We start from the raw sequence: 2902 nt of genomic DNA, 5'->3' as shown, positions 1-2902 counted from the left end.
TTCTCTATATATATATATATATATATATATATATATATATTTTTTTTAAAAAAAAACTTTTCAAATGTACAACTTTTAAATGTATGAAAGAAACATCAAATTTTCAAAAGTATAGATATCTTTAACAGAGGTTTTAATATTGGATATTTTAACATTTGATATGGAAGATGAGTTTACCCTCCTATTTTGGTCAGGTAAATGCATAGATTTTGAAATGCTTGCAAGAGAAACCAGCAAACAAATCTCATATTCAGTCACTTTTTTAAGCTTTTGTATATTTTATACACCGTAATACAACATAATTTGATTGTATAAACAGGAAAGATTTTGTTTGTCATATTCTTTGCAAACTATTCGTTCATATTTTTCACTGTCTCATCTTTTCGACATTTTTTTTTTCGAAGAGTGGCATATAGTTTAATATATATAAAGCAAAAAATAAAGTTACGATCTTTTTAGAGTTTTGCTGATACGTTTGGTACGTATTGTAGCCTGGTTCTTAGCATTCGAAATAATATTACATTTTATCCACGTTCATGCAGTTCTCGCCATCAGCCCAGCTTTATTTAATACTCTCAATGAATATGAGTGTAAGTTCCATGTGAAACTCAGTTTTGCATTTGTTAACTAGAAATTAGACCAGTGGGTGAATTACGAAGTACAAACATGCAATTATCATTCTTATTTTAAATTATCTATTATTTTACTTTATTATTTTAAATTATCGTTACCATGATTATTTTATTATGGTAATTGCCATAATAAAATAATAAAATATTATGGTCATTGCCACTGCTACTATTGTTTTTATTGTAATAATAATGATTACTGCAATATAATTATTATATTGCTGTAACTACGAACATAATTACAAATCGTTACTATTACAATTAGTTATCAATATATTGCAGTAGCGAGTATATCATATGTAAACGGCAAATTGTTTTATATAAAATACTTGTTGATATTCGGGATTCCATCTTGGTTCGCTTTGGCCGATGGTATGAAACCTCCAGCGGGACCCGTTTGCATATCTCGTATCAGCAAATACTCACAGATGTGGCGCAGTTTCGATAGGGGCCTTTACATATTCCTCAAAAAACAGGTTTGCTTTGATCCAATTTCAGCATTTCATAGCCGTTAGAGGAGAGATCCATATCGAGCTTTAGATACAGTACTTACATTCTTGACGAAAACAATCTTATTACTTTTTTCGAATGAGTTTCACTGTTTCAGTTATATATGCCAGTATCAGGTGATCCTAGCAGCAAATACTTTTCACTACGTCGTTTCGCAGCATTGGGAACTGTATTTCTCTTTGTACTTGCTTGGCACGGAATCTCGTCAAATTATTTTTACTGGGTTTTACTTAACAGTCTTGAAATATCCATAGAGTGGTTTGGAGTATCAGTATCCAAAACTGCTTTCTATAGCAAGATCCGAAACTTCCTGGGGCCGAGAGGAGAACGACGGCTTATCGCATTTTTGATGATAACTACTGCTGTGCCCGGTAAATTTCTTTTCCATATTCGATGGTGGCACACCATTCGAATTGCTTTTAATGAAAATAAAATTGAACGCTATCCAGAAATCTAAAACTGGAGAATAATCTGAAACGAATTTATGAACATACCAACAGTTTGAACAAAAATTGACTACTGCTAAATATGCTTTACTTAGCAATATTTGTAACGTAAAACCGGAATAGAATTTACAATTTAAACCAGGGCAGAACAAATAGGAAATTAAGAATCCATTAATGAGTCAAATTAGTGGTTTTCAAATGCGCTGCAAAAATAGTGCAGGAATTGCACAACTGCAAATTTAATTCCAGGAATCTTTGGTGTATTTTTCTTTCTCAGTCGAAAAGAAATCGGAATTATTATTTTTAAACGGTTGTTTATCAATTTAGTTGGTACAGTCATGCAATTCACCCTGAATTTACCAAACAGGTAACGTTCAGTATTTTTTCCAAATAGAACAACAAAAAAAGCAAGTCCCCAGCAAAACTATATATTTTTTCAGCAAGCGGCCGCTAGATATCACCCCAAATCCTGAACTTTTCTTGACCAAACAAAAGATGGAACGGATTTGCAGCTACATAAACAAAAGAAAACTTGAATTGCACAATAATTTAAAGTACACCTTAGGAACCGATTTCAGGTCACTTTATTATTATGCGATCTTTGCGCACTTCATAGTACTTGGATATTGCTTTAACCATGTTTGCCTTGAGCTCGAAAAATACTATACCGTCAAACAAGTTTCGGGAGATGAAGTTAAACGAAAAATACTGTAAACCAGTCGAAATTCGGTGATAAATACATATCGAATACGAATATAATAATCCTCTGCAGACAACATGAGGGAAACATTTGAGAAACTTTGCAGTGTCGCGACATTTACGATCGAATCAAACAACCATTTTATAATTTTTCGCCGATATTTGAATGATAAATATGTAAAGGGAGTGGGATAAATAAAATTATTTTTGAAGCTAGCTTTAATGTATAGAAACAGCAACGGTATGTCGGGGACACAATACATCAAAGCAGCTCTTCAGATGGGACGAATCACATACGTTGTCTCACATTTCTGCGTATACTTTGTATTAATTAATAACTGTAACCAATAGTATACGGATCAGTTAATGTAATACTAGAAGGGAGAGGGAGTCAAAGGTCCAACTAGACAGCAAACTATCTGAATACACTATAGACCAGCGGTGGGCAATTAATTTTTTCAGGGGGGCACATGAGAAACTGGAATGGTTTTGGAGGGCTGGACTAATATATTTAACTCAGTTCTACCCAATATCGTATCCGTATACGTACATATACATATATATATATATATATATATATATATATATATATATATATATATATATATAATATATATA

General features: G+C 32.2%; 1 protein-coding gene across 1 annotated transcript in view; it reads left to right on the top strand.

Annotated features, from left to right (window-relative positions):
• LOAG_14202 (hhat protein) overlaps window positions 1–2442 on the top strand; it is a 4637-nt gene extending 2195 nt beyond the window's left edge. Inside the window, exons 6-10 of the mRNA XM_020448774.1 lie at window positions 460–590; window positions 912–1105; window positions 1237–1510; window positions 1835–1952; window positions 2164–2442. Coding sequence (XP_020301107.1) covers window positions 460–590; window positions 912–1105; window positions 1237–1510; window positions 1835–1952; window positions 2164–2299 — 853 coding nt within the window. The 3' untranslated portion in view covers window positions 2300–2442. The remainder of the gene's footprint in view (window positions 1–459; window positions 591–911; window positions 1106–1236; window positions 1511–1834; window positions 1953–2163) is intronic.
• The last annotated feature ends 460 nt before the right edge of the window (window positions 2443–2902 follow it).

The sequence above is a fragment of the Loa loa genome (genome assembly GCF_000183805.2).
Source record: "Loa loa unplaced genomic scaffold supercont3.28, whole genome shotgun sequence".
Classification (NCBI taxonomy): domain Eukaryota; kingdom Metazoa; phylum Nematoda; class Chromadorea; order Rhabditida; family Onchocercidae; genus Loa; species Loa loa.
Note: the sequence above shows the minus strand (reverse complement) of the source record. Positions and strands in the feature narration are given on the sequence as shown.